The 18,200-nt window shown below is 42.9% G+C and overlaps 1 protein-coding gene across 1 annotated transcript in view; it reads right to left on the bottom strand.

Moving 5' to 3' along the window:
• The window catches only part of LOC126413042 (dendritic arbor reduction protein 1-like), a 752,774-nt gene that overhangs the window by 11,357 nt on the left and 723,217 nt on the right, over positions 1-18,200 (bottom strand). The window contains exon 7 of the mRNA XM_050082938.1: positions 3,279-3,298. Coding sequence (XP_049938895.1) covers positions 3,279-3,298 — 20 coding nt within the window. The remainder of the gene's footprint in view (positions 1-3,278; positions 3,299-18,200) is intronic.

Genomic DNA, 18,200 nt, shown 5'->3' on the forward strand with positions numbered 1-18,200 from the left:
TCCTGAAAAAAGAATTTGTTTTCGAGCAGACAAGTCGAAAAGAACTGGTTACGTTGTTACATGACCAGGTCTTCCCGACAGGCTGTCGTCTGTTATCCCTTGAGATAAAGAATTTATACACAAATGTGCCGATAGAAGAAACCATTATGATTATTCAGGAGAATCTCTTTCATAATAAGCGATTGATAACGTAAGAAATTACTGAGGTTACCTCTCTTCTTCGAATTCTTACGGCATATAATTTTTTCTCGTTTAACGACAACATGTACAGTCAGAGAGATGGCCTGGCTATGGGCAGCGTTTCGGCTGGTTTCTTGGCTAATGTTTTCGTTAACTACATTGAGCTCGAGGTGTTTAAACGCAAGTCCTATTTTTGCCAAAAAATTCTATTTTATCGGCGTTATGTTGACAACATTCTGATAGTGTTTAATGGCGATGAATCAGAAATTTCGGGTTTAGTTGATGAATTTAATGTCCTTCACCCAAAGATGATTTTCAAACATGAGGATACGAATACTGACAGAGTCCTTAATTACCTAGATCTGCGGTTACAGCTACGTGATAACAAAGTTTCTACGGATATTTTTAGGAAACCCACGACTACAGATGCTATTATTCATGCGTTCTCCTGCTATCCTCGCCAGCATATAATTAGTTTTTTCAGAGCTATGATCACGCGTTTATGCGAATTGCCATTATCTGAAGACGCCGTTAATAGAGAACTTGACACTCTAAAGTATATCGCCCATAATAATGGTTACAGTGTTCCGCTTGTTGAAAAGTTATACCACGACAAAATAACAATGTCTGTTCGGAGTACACCCAATGCAGCTCCTGTCGAGGAGCCCAATTACATTTCTTTGTCATTTATGGGCAATTTTAGTTATGAACTGGCAAAACTTTCTCGGGGAGTGGGCTCTCGTATATGCCAATCTCCAGTCTATGTACATACATAATGAATCACCTAAAAAGAACAACCATTTGGCATCGGGGGTATATCTGCTGGAGTGTCGCGATTGTAATGTAGGATATGACGGACAAATAGGCAAAACCTTTAAAATTAGATTACAAGAACATCTCCTCAACAGATGGGGACAGATAAAACAGAACTCTGCCTTTGCTCAACACGTTAAAGCCAGTGGCCATAGTCCTCCGCAAGCACAAAATCTTAAGATTTTGCATTTTGCGCAAAAGAGTAAGAAGTTAAACATTTTGGAAGAAATTGAAATATTTAAGTATATGGAGGACGAAGATGTGTCCCTTCTTAACGACCAAATATTTGGCGCTAATCAGGCCATTTTAGAAGTTATGAAACTGGTGTTATTAATGTAATCCTGGGGCTCTCGCATTTCTGCCTAAATATGAGCCCTTTTCTTCTCTGCCCCTATGTCGTCTTGTTAGCCAAGCCCTTAGTGTTTTTTGATTAGAAAATGATATTGCGTGTTTGTCGCTTCAAATGTCGACGTATCTTACATATATTAATGTAAGTGTAAAATAGAAATGAGAAGAAAGAGTTCACCCGCATTACGTCTTCTTCCTACGCTGGTGTGTATCTTTCAAGCGTAATAATTTTACTTCGGTATTTTTATAAAAAGAATTTTCTAGTTAGTTAGAAATTCTTGGTCTGTATGACGCAGTATTGCTTGTTGTAGGTGGACCTTTTCGTCTGAAATTATGGTCCTGTGTTACTAATGTTCTGGTTCTAGTGATATATGATACGTAATACCTTTTTACGCACCGCATCTGTGTGTTGTGTTATACACCCTGGTATTATGTGTTAAGTTTGCCGCTTTCTTCTGTATTTTTACTCCGTCATAATTTTTGGATAAATTAATGCACAGGTGTTGCTTCTAGTAATTCTATCTTATTAATGTTTTCTGTGCATTATATTCATAAAGTTTTTAGTAGCAACGTATATCCGGTTTACGATCTCTCATTCTTACTATAGTCCACGACAGCATTTATGGCCTCTGGGCTGGGATGCACACTAGACAGCTGTGCAGCTAGCCAGTTAGCACTCAGCCTTTTTCTGCATTCCCTACTGTGTAAACGTCAGTCATATTTAAGCTTTTTATCGTGTTTTACTCGCGCGAAACTTTGACTGATTAATTTCTGTTGTTTTATGTGTGTTCTGTGAGGTTTCTCATAATGGCGGCAACACCTAGAGGCAGTCAAGTATTTCAAAAACAGGCAAGGGACTTATTTTTAAAGTGTACTCGTTCTTCAAAAGTGAGGCGGATTGAGGCATGCGAGTCTGTGATGTTATCAAGATGCAGGAACGCGGCGTAGTTGCTGTCTGTGTGTATCCCGCCAAGTTTCCTTGTGAGCTGCGCAGCCAGAGGCCATTAACACTGTCGCTGACTATAGTAGATGCATGGCAGCGCCATCCAAAAAGGTGATTCCGTATTAGGCGTCAGTACTAGCACACGACGCTGTGGTGCATTATGCTAACTACTTAAGCCCCATCTTGTTCTATTATTTGCGCCTGTGAACGTGGGTACGCGTAATGCCGGTCTTGGAGTCACTCACGTCCATCTAGAAAGGTAAAGCTTTATCATAAGGCTTCGGCAATATGATTGCATTCTGAGTGTTCGATCATTGGTCAATTCTATTATCCGTTGTTAACATTTTAAATTTCTAGTATTTAGAGAGGTTGACGAAGGCGATGTCGGCCTGATGTACTCGAAGACGCCCCTGTCTAAAGGATTGTCCTAAGAAATACCAAATTAAGGTATTTGCTCTTTCAGTATTTGATCTGTCTATACACGCTTTTAGGTTAACCATGTCTGTACAACGCGATTGCGATCCTTAAATAGACGTATTTGTTCTCTGTTTTCTATGTAGGTCCAGCACGTTCCTCGCTTGCAAAAGGCGTTTGCTTGATGAAGTGCGTTATTAGCAAGTTCCGTTAAGTCACCTGAGATGCATTTTGAGGCGGTTAGCAGCTACCGCGCTAGATATAACTGCCAAAATTACGATTCTGAGACATAAGCGAAGGTAACGAAAGTATCCTAGGAATCACGGACTCTTGAGAATTTCGTCACACTGACAACAGATTCGCAGCGTTTCCCAGGATGGAACGCACAATGCACGCCTGATTAAGCTGCGCGCACGTGACTCGTGAGCCAGGAGCGCGGCACGTACCTTGACGAGCTGCTGTATGGAGAGGGAGGAGGCGCTGCGCATGTCCTCGCACGAGCTGTGGTGCTCGGCAGTGAACACCGAGTCGTGCGACACGCTGAGCCCGGCCGCGCCCAGCGGGCCGCCGCCCACGCCGCCCGGCGCGCCGGCGCCGCTCCTGCAACAGACGCCGCCACCTGCTGTCACCGCCGCGCCTCGTCATACGATCAAGCCTAAAGCTCATTAGGAATCCTCCGATACCTGCGGGTATCGATCACTTCATTTATAAACAACAATAATTGATTTCTGTGTAAACCATATATTACGTTCATTGGATATGAAATTAACAATTCTGTTGTTGTTGTTGTTGTGGTCTTCAGTCCAGAGACTGGGTTGATGCAGCTCTCCATGTTACTCTATCCTGTCCAAGCTTCTTCATCTCCCAGTACCTACTGCAGCCTACATCCTTCTGAATCTGTTTAGTATATTCATCTCTTGGTCTCCCTCTACGATTTTTACCCTCCACGCTGCCCTCCAATACTAAATTTGTGATCCCTTGATGCCTCAGAACATGTCCTACCAACCGGTCCCTTCTTCTTGTCAAATTGTGCCACAAACTCCTCTTATCCCCAATTCTATTCAATACCTCTTCATAAGTTACGTGATCTACCCAACTAATCTTCAGCATTCTTCCGTAGCAACACAGTTCAAAAGCTTCTATTCTTTTCTCGTCCAAACTATTTATCGTCCATGTTTCACTTCCATACATGCCTACACTCCATACAAATACCTTCAGAAACGACTTCCTGACACTTAAATTTATACTCGATATTAACAAATTTCTCTTCTTCAGAAACGCTTTCCTTGCCATTGCCAGTCTACATTTTATATCCTCTCTACTTCGACCATCATCAGTTATTTTGCTCCCCAAATAGCAAAACAACTTTACTACTTTGTCTCATTTCCTAATCTAATTCCCACAGTATCACCCGACTTAATTCGACTACATTCCATTATTCTCGTTTTGCTTTTGTTGATGTTCATCTTATATCCTCCTTTCAAGACACTATCCATTCCGTTCAACTGTTCTTCCAAGTCCTTTGTTGTCTCTGACAGAATTACAATGTCATCGGCGAACCTTAAAATTTTTATTTCTTCTCCATGGATTTTAATACCTACTCCAAATTTTTCTTTTGTTTCCTTTACTGCTTGCCTAATAAACAGATTGAATAACATCGGGGAGAGGCTAGAACCCTGTCCCACTCCCTTCCCAACCAATGCTTCCCTTTCATGCCCCTCGACTCTAATAACTGCCATCTGGTTTCTGTACAAATTGTAAATAGCCTTTCGCTCCCTGTACTTTTTCCTGCCACCTTTAGAATTTGAAAGAGAGTATTCCAGTCAACATTGTCAAAAGCTAAGTCTACAAATGCTAGAAATGTAGGTTTGCCTTTCCTTAATCTTTCTTCTAAGATAAGTCGTAAGGTCAGTATTGCCTCACGTGTTCCAATATTTCTACGGAATCCAAACTGATCTTCCCCGAGGTAGGCTTTACCAGTTTTTCCATTCGTCTGTAAAGAATTCTGTTGTTAATTAACAAAAAAACATAAATACCTTAATGTTAAAAGTAACATTAAATACACTCTAAGGAATTATCTGTATAGGACAGATGTTTTGTTGAAGAGAAAGAGCTTCATAAATTGAGGAAGTCAATAACGCATTCGTACACATCTGGGTCTTACGCAAGCAGTTATTCGGTCTGGCATTGATTGATAGAGTTGCTAGGTGTCCTCCTGAGGGACATCGTGCCAACTTCTGTCTACCTGGTGGGTTAGATTGCCAAAATCCCGAACTGGTTGGATGGCCCTGCCCGTACCCCCCATAACGTTCTCATTTGGGGAGACATCCGGCGACCTTGCTGTCCAAGTTAGGGTACCCCAGTTTGGTATCCCACAGCTGTCCACGGTGTCTTCCGACTGATCTTCGGCCTGGACTCTGACCGACTGAAGTAGCATTGTCTACAGTGATGAGTCCCACTTCGAACTGAGCCCCGATGACCACCGAAGACATGTCTGGAGACGCCCGGACACCGATACGATGCCTACTCGGCTGTCGTCAGTAGTAAGGCCAGACAGAATAGAATAAAAGAGTGATGGTCTGGACTGCCATTTCATTTCATAGCACGACCCATTGGTTGTCTCCGGCACCCTTACAGCACAGCGGTACATCGACGATATTCTACACCCCGTTTTATTGCCCCTCAGGACAAGCCATCTTGGGCTACATTTTTGCAATATAATGCCCGCCAGAATTTCTACTGCGTTCCTTCGTACGTCCCAAACACTACCTTGGCCAGAAATGTCGCTAGATCTTCCCTCTACTGACAACGCTGGAGAATTGTGAGCAGAGCCCTCCGACGATCTTGGGATTTTGACGCTCTAAAGCGTGAGTTGGGCAGCATTTCCATTATATTTCTCAGGAGAACATCCAACAACTCCGACAATCAACGCCAAGCCGAATAACTGCTTGCATACGGGCCGGAGATGGACCAACGCGTTATTGACTTGCTCAGTTTGTGAAGAGATGTGGTATTAGTGACCCATGTGGAGTCTGTTATACGAGGGAGACATGTTTGTGCAGTCATAGAGAGCTAAGCACCAGATTTTATAATGAACCAGTATGGGTATGATTACATTGAATTTTGCGCAGAATAACAAATATCTTTAAATTTCATAGTTCTGGAAATATAATTCCGATTGAAAGAGCATGTCACAATCTACATACAGACATACATACAGACTCTGCATCCCACCTTACGGTACATGGCGGAGGGTATCTTTCACCACTGTTGCCAAATTCCTTTACTGTTCCACTGAAGTGATGGGAGAAAGATGATTCCGAAGCAGCCCTAATTCTTCTGATTTTGCCTTCCCAGTCATTACTCGGGATGTACGTTACTATCATCAGAATCATTGTGTGGTCAATTGCTTTCTCGAAAGTGTGTTGCGAAAAGAACCTCTTCTCCCCTACAGGAATTCTCATTTGGGTTCACGGAGAATTTCCGTAGTATTTGCGAGTTAATCGGAGCTACCGGTAACAAATCTAGCAGCACACCTCTCGATAGCTTCGATGTCTTCCCTTTATCTGACCTGGTGGAGATCCCGAACATCAGAGCAGTAGCCGAGTATCGTTCGCATAAGTATTATGTACGCGGTCTCCTTTAAAAGACGAGCTACGCTTTCCTAGAATTATCCCTATTAACTGAAGTCTATCATTCGCCTTTCCTAAAACTGACCTTACAAGCTCGTTCTCTACATCGCGTTAGGAGGGTTGTCATAGATAATCGTATTCAATCGACGTGGCTGTGTCAAGAAGCACATCACAAATATCGTATTTCAACAATAGAGGATATCTCAGCTACTCATCTGCATGACGTTACAGTTTTCCACATTTAGTGCAATCCGCCATTCATCACACAAACAGAAATTCTGTCTAAGTAGTTGTGTAACATCCCACAGCCACTCCACGACAACACTTTTGCGTACACTTAATCGTCATCACCGTATTCGCCAAATCGTGTATGTATGTGGAGAACACGAGCGGTCCTATGACAGTTGCGTGGGACACTCCTGAGAATATCATTGTCTCCGATAAACACTCGCCGCCCACTCAACGTAGTGGGCTTTATTACCTACGAAGTCTTCGAGACACTCACATATCTGAGAATCCATTCCATACGCTCATACTTTTGTTGTTATATGTGTGGCATCGTGCGAAACTCTCTCGGGAAATCTAGGAATACGGTATCTGCCGGTTGCCCTTGATCCATGGTTCACAGGGTATCATTTGAGAAAAAGGCAAGTTGATATTTGCACGTACTAAGCTTTCAAAATCCGAGCCGATTTGGGGACAGAAGCTAGCCTGTCTCAAGAAAATTTATTTTTACATATTTATTCGACGGGTTTCTGGTGTTTCAACCATCATCAACTGGAAGAAAAAATAGTGACATTGTTGGTTTAAAAATGCGTGTTTCTCATAGAAGACACTTCCATATACCAAATGTAGGAAAGGTGAAACATAAAATGCAACATAATCAGATTCTGACAAACTTTTAAGAAGCTTAGATAAATTATACATGCACCCCTGACAATTAACAGGCGACTGACATCCTAGGCCTATGTACTTACAGATGTCCGAAGAGGCGTCCTAGCCAGCAACACCACACGAAGAAATGACATGAGATTTGTGACGTCAAAATGTGGAACGGCATATTTGTGACGTCATAACATAGAATTTTACATTTTCGAGCACTCCCTAACGTCAAAAACGGAATAACTCACGACAAATTTTCGTAAAGTGCTACAAAAAGTGAATCAATTCGACGTAAGGCTTTACTTTAATGCGCCGGTACCTTGAAACAGCCCAGTTCCAGAGTACGTAAGCTCAATTATGGAAAACCAAGTACTGGAACTGCGCTGTTTCAAGGTACCGGCGCATTGAAGTAAAGCTGCCATAATTCGGAAAACTGGTAATCCGCCTGGAATATAGTGTTGCCTTCTTCCAACCTTCCAACTAGCTTATCCAGATAGCTGTAGTGCGACGTACAGTTTAACGTGGACGCTGAACTACGGTGCAAAGAAGTGATAAGTGATAAAGAAAAATTCAAGGACTGACCGGACTGGCGCGTTAAAGATACATAAAATACGTGTCGTTTTGGGTACGATTTGATACAATAAAATGTTTAAGAAGCGTTAGTGGTTGAAAGTGCCATCGTATCTGCGAAAGTAAAAAGTTGATGGAATTAAAAATCTCTGTACACGTTATGCTCAACCAATGATAATACGCATCTGCAATGAAAAAGGCTGAAGTACAAATTTTGATGACTATAGCAACATGTGCATGGCGTAGTTGGTGGGGCAATCCTCTCGTAACTTCAAAGCCCTAGCTGCATTCCACTTGGAATATAAAAAAGAAATCACTCACAGATTTTCTGAACTTTGTTAACGTTTTCGGATATCTTACAGTACATTTTGACACGGAGGAAACTGAATATTGTTGAAGTTTAATTTTCAACGCAGCAAGCGCCTTTAAACGCTTTAGAGATTACGCAAATGTTACATGAGGTTTTCTCAGTCCGTCTTCGAAAATCTCCAATGAAATTAACGCAGATGTTCTGCGCATGTCACCGAGTAATGAGGCACAGTGCTAACACATTGGACTCATTTCTGGAGGACGGAAGTTCAAAGGCACGTCCGGCCATGTAGATCAAAGTTTACCACCATTTCTCTAAATCGTTTAAGACAAATACTGGGTTGGATCCCGTAAAACGCACGAACGTTTTCCTTCCCTAAACTTCTCTAATCCACGCTTGTGCTCCATCTATAAATGACGCCTCGTCGGGACTATTTAATCATAGCCTTCTTCCTTCTCGTGTGTCCATTTTCCCAACTAAAATTCGTATGGATGGTGTGACAGGTCTAGCAGATGTCTAACGCCTTGAGAGCGCTGCGTTGCTGATCACACTGCAGAACGCAACCACTGTCATCGTGTGAGTGCCAACCGTCGAAGTTGTAAATCTCGACGTTGTCTACGTCCAGGTCGAGGGCGTAAGGGTTCAGCGACGCCGGCGGTGTGGCCGTGCGGTTCTAGGTGCTTCAGTCTGGAACCGCGTGACCGCTACGGTCGCAGGTTCGAATCCTGCCTCAGGCATGGATGTGTGTGATGTCCTTAGTTTAGTTAGGTTTAAGTAGTTCTAAGTTCTAGGGGACTGATGACCACAGATGTTAAGTCCCATAGTGCTCAGAGCCATTTGAACCATTTGATTCAGTCATGTGTGGGGTTGGGTTGTTTGGGGGAAGAGACCAAACAGCGACGTCATCGGTCTCATCGGAATAGGGAAGGAGGGGGAAGGAAGTCGGTCGTGCCCTTTCAAAGGAACCATTCAGGCATTTTCCTGGAGCGATTTAGGGAAATCGCGGAAAACCTAAATCAGGATGGCCGGACGCGGGATTGAGCCGTCGTCCTCCCGCATGCGAGTCCAGTGTGCGAACCACTGCGCCACCTCGCTCGGTCAGTCACGTGTGAGGACGGCTAAAGATCGTAGGGTAACACATTGACTGTCAAAAAAAAGTGAAGCACGCTGAAGGGGACGAGGAAAAGAAATGAAACTTCACGGGTTGAAAGGGCATGCGATGTTATTTCACTGATTACAGAATCTAATCAGATTTACTAAATACTCGGCAGCATGAGCCCAGCTACCAGTATGACGCTGCACTCCCTCTAGGTCGGATATATGCACTGTTCGATTGGGAAGTGTGTCATAAAGCCATTGTATCCTATCACGAGGTAAGATGGCTTACAAATGATGTAACGGGTCTGTGATATCCCCGTACCGGCCAGGGACGGAATTAATTTCGAGCTTGTCTCACACATGTCCTATTGGGAACAGATCTGGCTATCTTGTTGGCCACGCCAGTACCTCATAAAAGACAGTTCATAGAGTCATGTGCCACATGTGGACAAGCAATGGCCTAGTGAAAAATGGCACCTAGGTACTGTCACATGAAAGGTAACACCCGAAGGTGTAGAGTGTTCCCGACGTGCTGTTGTGCCGTCAGAGTCCCTTACCACCCTGTCACCCGCCTCCTCCAACCCTCCCAATTAATACCTGCCAAAACCTCATGTCATACCCGAATCCCGGGTTCGATTCCCGGCGGGGTCAGGGATTTTCTCTGCCTCGTGATGGCTGGGTGTTGTGTGATGTCCTTAGGTTAGTTAGGTTTAAGTAGTTCTCAGTTCCAGGGGACTGATGACCATAGATGTTAAGTCCCATAGTGCTCAGAGCCATTTGAACCATTTTTTTCATACCCGAAGGTTGCCCAGTGTGACGGTAGGAGTAACACTACTGTGCCGCTCCAAAACACTGGAATAATGAGACCTCTCCCGGGAGGTCGCCATACTCGCTGCCGATGGTTATTCAGGGTCGTACAGAACTGCGGTTCATCGCTGAACACAATGTGACGCCATCCACAAGTAGGCGATGCTTTCGGTCACTTCACCGCTCCAAACGCAGCCATTTGTGTTGCGGTGTTAAAAGCAGCCTACGCATGCGACGGTAATTCTGTAGTCCGGCTGCTGCTAGTGTCTGATCATTGGTGCAGGATGGCAGAGAATGTAGCGGGGAATGTACACACATCAAAAAAGTTTTGGATCACCTCGGATCCGAGAGTTCCGGAACCTGTACAGAAAACTGGAACAGAGATCAACATAAACATCATTTCCGCCATTTTTATTGCTCAGGAAAACCACACATTGCATGTTGTACCACCATTCAGCGACACCTTCAGAGGTGGTGGTCCAGATTGCTGTACACACCGGTACCTCTAATAACCCGTAGTACGTCCTCTTGCATTGATGCAGGCCTGTATTCGTCGTGGCATACTATCCACAAGTTCATCAAGGCACTGTTGGTCCAGATTGTCCCACTCCTCAACGCCGATTCGGCGTAGATCCCTCAGAGTGGTTGCTGGATCACGTTGTCCGTAAACAGCCCTTTTAAATCTATTTCAGGCATGTTCGATAGGGTTCATGTCTCGAGAACATGCTGGCCACTCTAGTCATTCACAAGATGTGCACGATGGGGGTGCGAATTGTCGTCCATGAATACGAATGCCTCGCCATTATGCTGCCGATATGGTTGCACTATCAGTCGGAGGATGGCATTCACGTATCGTACAGCCGTTACGGCGCCTTCCATGACCACCAGCGGCGTACGTCGGGCCCACATGACGCCACCCCAATACAGCAGGGAACCTCTATCTTGCTGCACTCGTTGAGCAGTGTGTCTTAGGCGTTCAGAATGACCGGGTTGCCTCCAAACACGTCTGCGACGATCGTCTGGTTGAAGGCATATGCGACACTCATCGGTGAAGAGAACGTGATGTCAGTCCTGAGTGGTCCATTCGGCATGTTGTTAGGCCCATCTGTACCGCACTGAAAAAATGGACCTCGCCATGGACACCGGGAGTGAGGTTGCGTATTCTGCAGCCTATTGCGCACAGTTTGAATCGTAACACGACGTTCTGTGGCTGCACGAAAAGCATCATTCAACATGGTGGCGTTGCTCACAGTGCTCCTCCGAGCCATAATCCGTAGGTAGCTGTGATCCACTGCAGTAGTAGCCCTCGGGTGGCCTGAGCGAGGCACGTCATAGACAGTTTCTTTCTGCCTGTATCTCCTCCACGTCCGAATGACATCGCTTTGGTTCACTCCGTGACGCCTGGACACTTCCCTTGTCTAGAGCCCTTCCTGGCACCAAGTAAAAATTCGGACGCGATCGAACCGCAATACTGACCGTCTAGGCATGGTTGAACTACAGACTACCCTAGGCGTGTACCTCCATCCTGGTGGAATGACTGGAACTGATTGGCTGTCGGATCCCCTCCGTCTAATAGGCGCTGTTCGTACATGGTTGTTTACATCTGTGAGCTGGTTTAGTGACATCTCTGGACAGTCCCGTCTATCTTCAGGGCTTCTGGGTAATTGGATGATGCAGAACTTTTTTTGATGTTCTAGTATTTGTTCTCGGATGGCAGGCGCAGATGTGAATGAGTTACGATGTACTTTGTACCCATCACGGTGATCCTTCCTTTTGGTGGTGAGACGTGGTTGACCAGAACTTTGACGACGAGTATTGCCTGCCCTCACGTTCCTATGCAGTTCAACATCGGGTCACTGTCACACCCGAATGCTCCACAAATATGAATATTGCACTAATCGACAAGCTGGCCAAATGGAGACCCAAAATGAGGTTCCTTTTAAACTATCATGTGCTGACAATGATGTCTCACACGAGTACCCGGCATCTCTCCGTCCTTCATTATGATCACTCAGCATCTGATGATGTTTACGCCCCTGATATGCCCTCCCAAGGCCTGTAACAACATTAAACAACAACAGCACAATGCTCTCTGGTGGGCGTTCTACGTGTGACAGAGAATTGCTACTCTTACATACTCACGAAATTGTAACTATATCCGACCCTCTTTTCTTGGTGCTTGTCGGGTAGTGTGCTTGACTTTGACCTATCTGTTGGTGCTACTGTACTGCTACTTAATGGATAACTTGATCAAATAGTGACTGAAAAAAATAAACCATATGGAATTGGCCTTAAATGTATAACATTCACATCATGTTTGGCTGATATAATACATTCACCAACATGTGCTCCACTTTTTCAGTATTTTTTGTTTTTACTGTATCCAGCCAATGAGGTTTCACTTTCCCCTTTACCATCTTCTGTATCATATTAGCATGCTAAACACAAACCATATATGTTAACAAGCCAGTCATTAGTGTCATCGTGATCTAAGGGTGTTTACTTTTGTTGGGACAATGAGAATGTTTGAAGTTTCAGAGATTCAAAGTTTCCCTGAGGCGTCCCTGCTGATTGAAAATTGAGTATTTCGATGTTTACAAGCAGTGACAATGAGCTACAAGTCGGCCACGTGGCTGCAAAAGGAGACGGAAGTTGATTCTACTTGTTGTCTACCAAGTTAGTCGGAAAATGACTAGCGACAGTATTTATACTGGGTAAATATACTAGCTGTTAGCACTTGCGGCTCGTTAACTGGCCCTGTCACAACGCTTCTTAATGTGCCCAAAAACAAACAACTTTGCTGTGGTAGGAGCAGTAGAAGGAAGAAACTGTAGGGGTAGGCAAAAATTAGAGTAAGTAGAGAAAATTTTCAATTATGCTTGGTGCAGCAAGTATATGGAGATGAAAAGCGTAGTACAAGACAGGAAAATGCAGAAGACAATTAATGACTTTCAAAAGAATGCCATTAATGGAAGATGATCGAGAAAGACTCCGTATCCGTGAAGTATGTTCGTCCAATTGCTGTAATTTTTACTTGAGACCATGTTCTGCAAAACCCACATACTATTTCATTTGTTGGGAGAATGGCAGCCATCTTGCTCCAGTCCATGGCCAACTTAGGCAGAAGTGAAATGATGAGTGTCCGTTTAGCACTCCTTCCACATATGAAACACTGTGGATGTAATGCGAATACAGTCTTAAGTCGTAATTACAAAAACTGGTCTCAACTTACATTACCTCTCAGTTAAAGAATTATAACCGCACGCTGCAAAAGATTTCCCAACATTTATAATTGTATCGCTCCGATCCCACATCGATATAAATGTAGAACAGGGAACACTCGGTATCTGTTGATCTTCAGCTGTGAGCACAGTATGATAGTGGAAAACAAATTTCTAATTATAACGTCGTCAGGAGTGTGTTAGCTTCCGTTTACGGAATCTACGAAGCTGTCAGTATTAGTCATCGCAAGTTTCTTTTAGCGGAAAGATATGAACGTTGGCGAAGCCGTAGGACAATGCATTCTTCTGCGAACTTTACAGACTCAACTAAGTACCAATAAATCATGAAGGAGCTTGTGGCTGACCTGTTTGTGTTATCGTGAATGCTGTACCCATATCGTGCATCACCCCAGTGTTATCACATCTCAGGAAATGAGCTGCAACACGTACTCCACTTCTTATGCTATTCCTGCTATGTCGGCAATTTCCCCGCCTCGAAGGCGTTTGGCATCTATATAGTCGCGACCACCGTACGACTCCATGTTACAAAATCACTGTTGCTGCTGTTGTTCTGCTCTTTAGCCCAAAGACTGGCTTGATGCAGCTCTTCACACTAGTCTATCCTGTGCAAGTCTCTTCTTCTCTGCCTAACTTTTGCAACTGACGTCCACTTAAATTCGCGTGTCCTCTCATCCTATCACTTCTTTTTATCAAGTTCATAAATTTCTTTATAGATATCCAGTATACCGTCTAATCCTCAGCATTCTTCTGTAGCACCATGTTTCACAGCGTTTGTGTCTATTCTTATCTGTATTGTTTATCGTTCGCGCTTTATTTCCGTATTACATTACCTTCCAGATAAATGTTTCAGAAAAGAATTCGGTCGAAGGTTTATATCCCGAAAAGACTTCTGTCTACAGTTACACTCCAAAGAAACACTTGCAGAAAGATTTCCTGATACCTAAAATTATATTGGTTTTTAACATATTTGTATTTTTTAGAAACGCTTTGAATGCTACTTCAAGTTCGTATTTTATATCCCCTTTACTTCAGCCATCATCATTTAGTTTTCTCATGAAAAAACAAACAATTCTACTAATTTTAGTATTCCATTTCCTAATCTAATTCTCTCAGTATCATCTGATTTAATTCCTCTCTACTCTTACACATTTGTTGATTTTCATCCTATGACCTCCTTTCACGACGCTATCCATTCCGCTGAGTTGATCATCCAAGTCTGCTGCATCTGACAGAATCACAATGTCATTGGCCAATCTCAATGTCTTCTTCTTACCGAACTTTATTCAATTCATTATGATTCATTAACAAAAACAATGTAGAAAGAGATATTGCCTTTGTTAAATTATCATTTTTCACGATCTTCAGCTGATTGACCAGTGTTTTTCCTGGATAAAACTTCTTCCTTCCTCGCAAATTTGCATGTAATTAAAATATGAAAGCAAGTTAGTATATTCAAATGAATAAAAGTTACGGAACACACGCTGTCGGATTTTAAATGGAACCGTACACGCAATATTTTCTGTGGTGTCACCGCCAGACACCACACTTGCTAGGTGGTAGCTTAAATCGGCCGCGGTCCATTTAGTACATGTCGGACCCGCGTGTCGCCACTGTGTGATCGCAGACCGAGCGCCACCACAAGGCAGGTCTCGAGATACGGACTAGCACTCGCCCCAGTTGTACGACGACTTTGCTAGCGACTACACTGACGAAGCCTTTCTCTCATTTGCCGAGAGACAGTTAGAATAGCCTTCAGCTAAGTCAATGGCTACGACCTAGCAAGGCGCCATTAGCCATTTTAAGATAGAGTCTCACTTGTATCATCAAGGAATGCTGTATTCAAATGAAGGATTAAAAGTTAAGTATTATAGCAGCTACGTACTTTTCTTGCTACCATTCATTACGTATCCTGTTTCAGACCTCTAACTAGCCTACGTGAGATTACGCGTGCCTTTCGGCTACTTCAGTGTGGCGTAGCTGTCTTGTTACGCCACAACATTTTCATTTCAAAGTTTTTAACATCCTGAAGAAATAGAACTCGAGTGGATTTCGGAGAAGAAATTATCGTGCACCCGATTGACGTATGTAGTTGAAATGCTTTATCAACCTAGAATCTGTGATTATATGTGAAAGACCCGTGATTCACTGTACCGAACCTCATTACAAGAATTTTTGACTCTACAAAACATTCTAAATCGAGTCTTGTAAGTCGAGAGCTGACGATTTTTGGGAATTGTAGACAGTCAATCACACATGGTGTGCAATTCCGTACTGAAAACTAAATGTCATGCATAAGCAGGAGAAAAGCGCTGGGAAGGCGTGCGGTCTCAGGCTCATTGCCACGGTTCGCACGGTTCCTCCCGTCGGACGTTCGAGTCCTCCCTCGCTCATGGGTGTGTGTGTCGTCCTTAGCGTAAGTTAGTTAAGCTAGATTAACTAGTGTAACTAGTGTGTAAGCCTAGGAACCGATGACCTCAGCAGTTTGGTCCCATAGGAACTTAACACAAATTTCCAAACTTTCCAAAGCGCAATAAGCGATTAAAGGGAAAGAAAGCGAAACATAATACAAGCAATGCATTTACTATAGAAGACGGTATTTAAACTTATATCATTCGTGAAATCTTACCAGTGTCTTTTTGTGTGTGAATATTAATTGCTAGGTTGTGAAACAGGTTCCAACCACTAAAGTGATGATGAACATCTCGTCTGAAACGATGATGTGATTTAAATATTTCATAAATTTACCACCTGGTAACTTTTTCTTGGTATACAATCATGGTCTCTCGACAATTTCAATTCTCTCGTATGTGGGTCGTATCCGTACTCTGATATTTGTGACGTTAGTCAGAGTAGCCCATCAGTGCGACTATTTAAGTCTCAAAACTTAGCGAAAATTTTGTAAGATACTTCCACCGCTATTGTAATATTTTCTCAGAATGTTGTCAAATCATTCTATACGTGCACCAGATGTTTTTGTTCTTACACACATTTTTTTAAAAGACATAATTTTTTAAAAAGGTACAGCATTTCGAAATTTTTCCAGCAAATAAACATTATGCTTTATATATTGAACTTAACAGGTAAATGATGGAAATTTCCATCAATAAAATAAAAAGAAATGGTCATACATAAGGCGAAATTTTTACCTCAGATTACCGGAAAAGTGGCCATATCCAAAGAATGATGGTTTGTTACGGCCGCCAAATTAGAGAGACAACGGAGAGCAAAGCAAATAGATACAAATGGGGCCATGTCGAAAATTGAGATGTACTGTGTTCCGTTACTCTGGACTGAAGAAAACGCCAGCTACGGAATATGGTGAGTGATGGGGAGCAAGTGATCTGGTGTATTCTCGTGCACCTAAAAAGAAGCTTTCGTAGTGTTTTAATGACCCAAGCCACACCCAATGAGATCAAAACACGCGTTTTCCATCGTCCTGTGCATAAGGCCTCTTAAGTTACCAATTATAGAACGATTACATATTGGTAGAAGAGCCAATATCAAACGTTCTTTGTCTTAGAATGTAATCATGCACTCGTAAAAGCTACAAGAAAGGCAAGAGCATTTACTTTCCCCCCAAACAGATGATGGCCGTAATTTACGACTCCGGGCAGTTATTTCCAGTTATTTCCTTCTAAGATTAGTTAAAGAGAGTTAAAAGCACCTAGGAAGGACATGCTGTGAAGTTATTACGACACACGAGATTTGTCAAGTGAAGTACGTGCGATCATGAGAATTTTAATTCCAAGTACATCGATGCAAAGAGAAACTAAGATAAAGCTGGATACCGCTTGACTTTTAAGAATCTCAAAACAGCTGTTCGCATTGCAGGATAAATTGTGATTGCTGAAAACCTCCAGGGAACCGGAGTGACGTACAAGAGACTGTCAATGTATGCAGTACGTATAGCAGAAAAAACTGTGAGCTAATAACTGGAATACTGAAAGAAGGTGTTGATCTGCGAATAAATCGAAATTTTTCAAGCTACTGTTATACCCTTAGTAGCCATCGGTCAGCACACAACAGTGCACGGTACCAATATGTTGTTCTATTCATCACATGCATTGACCATTGATCACTGATTTGGTGCATTGACCGTTTGTATACCTATCGGAAGAACGGGCATACTGTAGCTATCCTACAGGAGAGAGTCAAAATTTCAACATTACCCACTTCCTGCCGCCAAGGCGAACTGAATAAATCGGTTGGTTCTTTTGCATTAGGTGTGGTCTAGGATAGTCCTTAGGTGGCTTATAAAAGCACCATATGTTCATCGGCTCAAAAAGTACTAATTGTTGGGATGGCTACTTCTATCTTTTCTGCTCGAGGTAGGTCGTCGAATTTCTCATGATATCTTCTTCTTATGATAATGTTCTGCTGGAACTTCGAAAATTTTTTCGATCTCGTTATCGTTACCGAGCTCCACCCGTTCAAAGTTACCGTATCTATGCAGAAAAAAATCAAAAGACGAGCGTTTTCCATGAACTGCGATCGATGAGCAAAGTACCCAGAAATGACTTAAAGAAAGCGATTTTGTATTTATTCTTCATACGTACGTGTCACAGTATATAAGCGTGTCGAAGTATATTAATAAACTATCAAAACTTTACTGACCTGTAAAATTCGTTTCTTATAAGCTGTAGATCCGGCCGTAGCAAGGAAAAGAAGGGAACCAGCGAAACAATGCTTCTGTCAGGGCACAAAAAAGTGGCGAATGTATTTCTCTCACAGAAAAGTAGGAAACCAATTGTTTCAATCCTTATTCCACCTTCCTCACCAAACGTTTTTGCTCTTTGTGCTCCAACAGGAGCATTTTTCCGCTTTTGAATAATTGAAGAAAGCCAGTAGGTATGTGTAAGGACCGAATGGTGCCAAGTGTTCCATTATGATTATTACTAAAATTAATTTCATCTCTTAGCAAAGAAAACGTCAAGTAGGATCCCAGGATAGATGTAAGAGAG

The sequence above is a fragment of the Schistocerca serialis genome, chromosome 7 (genome assembly GCF_023864345.2).
Source record: "Schistocerca serialis cubense isolate TAMUIC-IGC-003099 chromosome 7, iqSchSeri2.2, whole genome shotgun sequence".
Classification (NCBI taxonomy): Eukaryota; Metazoa; Arthropoda; class Insecta; order Orthoptera; family Acrididae; genus Schistocerca; species Schistocerca serialis.